Below are 1,117 nucleotides of genomic sequence, written 5' to 3'. Positions count from 1 at the left end.
TCACACCATTGTGCTTTTCTTCCCTAGTGGAGCAGGATTCCCAAAATGAAGGCCGGCCCCCCTTGCCCAGGGGGCCCCTGGAGCACTTTGCTGCATCACCACCAGGCGGATGGAGGACTGGGCATCCAGGCTGGCCTCAGAAGCGTACTCCTTACTGGGGTCCTTGCCCCGGCAGTCATACAGCACGCAGGAGATGAGGAAAACCAGGAGCAAGATGACGTAGCTCGCAATTAGGATGATCAGGTTCAAGGTGACAGGGTCAATCTCCAGGTAAAACTCCATCACATCGCTCACGGTTGGGAAGTAGGTCTAGAGAAAGGCAGGGGGGCCAGTTTGGGGGTTGCTGGGAATAAACTCTAGCTTGATGGAATAGCTACATTGGTTCTGCAATAAAAATACATTAATCCTTACTGCTCCAGGAGACCTCACAGATTAAAGCTGCCCGGTTTAATAACTTAAGCTCTTCTGTTAATACTACAGCCACCAAAGCACAGAAACTGTCTCATCAATTCACCTATGTAGAGAGAGAAACAGAAAGAAAGAGATGGTTCATACGTTACCAAAGTGTGGTATGTAAGCAGGAGGTCCATATAATTCAATGTCCAAACTGGCACCTTTGGTGAGCAAAAGTAAATGCTGTTAATAAGCACACTGTTAAAAATTGGATTGTCCTGGAAAAACTGTGAAGTATGATCACCCTTTATATAAGTGAAGTTTATTCATTTCATTTTATTTTTTAAATTAAATACAATATTATATTAGTTTCAGGTGTACAGCATAGTGATTCAATATTTTTATAGATTATACTCCATTTAAAGTTTCATAAAATATTGGCTATATTCTCTATGCTGTGCAATATATCCATGTACGTTATTCTTTATATATATATGTAGTTTGTACCTCTTAATCCCCTACCCGTACCTTGCCCCTCCCCCGACTGGCAACCACTAGTTTATTCTCTATATCTGGGAGTCTGTTTCTGTTTTGTTTTATTTATTGATTTATTTATTTATTTTAGATTCCACATATAAGTGATAATATATGGTATTTGTTTTTCTCTGTCTGACTTATTTCACTAAGCATAATACCATCCAGGTCCACCTATGTTGTTGCACAT

General features: G+C 40.6%; 1 protein-coding gene across 1 annotated transcript; it reads right to left on the bottom strand.

Annotated features, from left to right (window-relative positions):
* On the bottom strand, positions 1-282 carry SMIM36 (small integral membrane protein 36). The gene has a single exon (XM_057714349.1). It carries the CDS (start codon positions 280-282, stop codon positions 1-3), a length of 282 nt encoding a protein of 93 aa, XP_057570332.1.
* Positions 283-1,117: the final 835 nt, after the last annotated feature.

Source organism: Hippopotamus amphibius, chromosome 17, assembly GCF_030028045.1.
Source record: "Hippopotamus amphibius kiboko isolate mHipAmp2 chromosome 17, mHipAmp2.hap2, whole genome shotgun sequence".
In the NCBI taxonomy this organism is placed as follows: Eukaryota; Metazoa; Chordata; class Mammalia; order Artiodactyla; family Hippopotamidae; genus Hippopotamus; species Hippopotamus amphibius.
Note: the sequence above shows the minus strand (reverse complement) of the source record. Positions and strands in the feature narration are given on the sequence as shown.

What these genes read in the sequence shown, in the direction of transcription:
- SMIM36 (XM_057714349.1), bottom strand. Translation starts at nt 282, where the DNA reads ATGGAGTTTTACCTGGAGATTGACCCTGTCACCTTGAACCTGATCATC.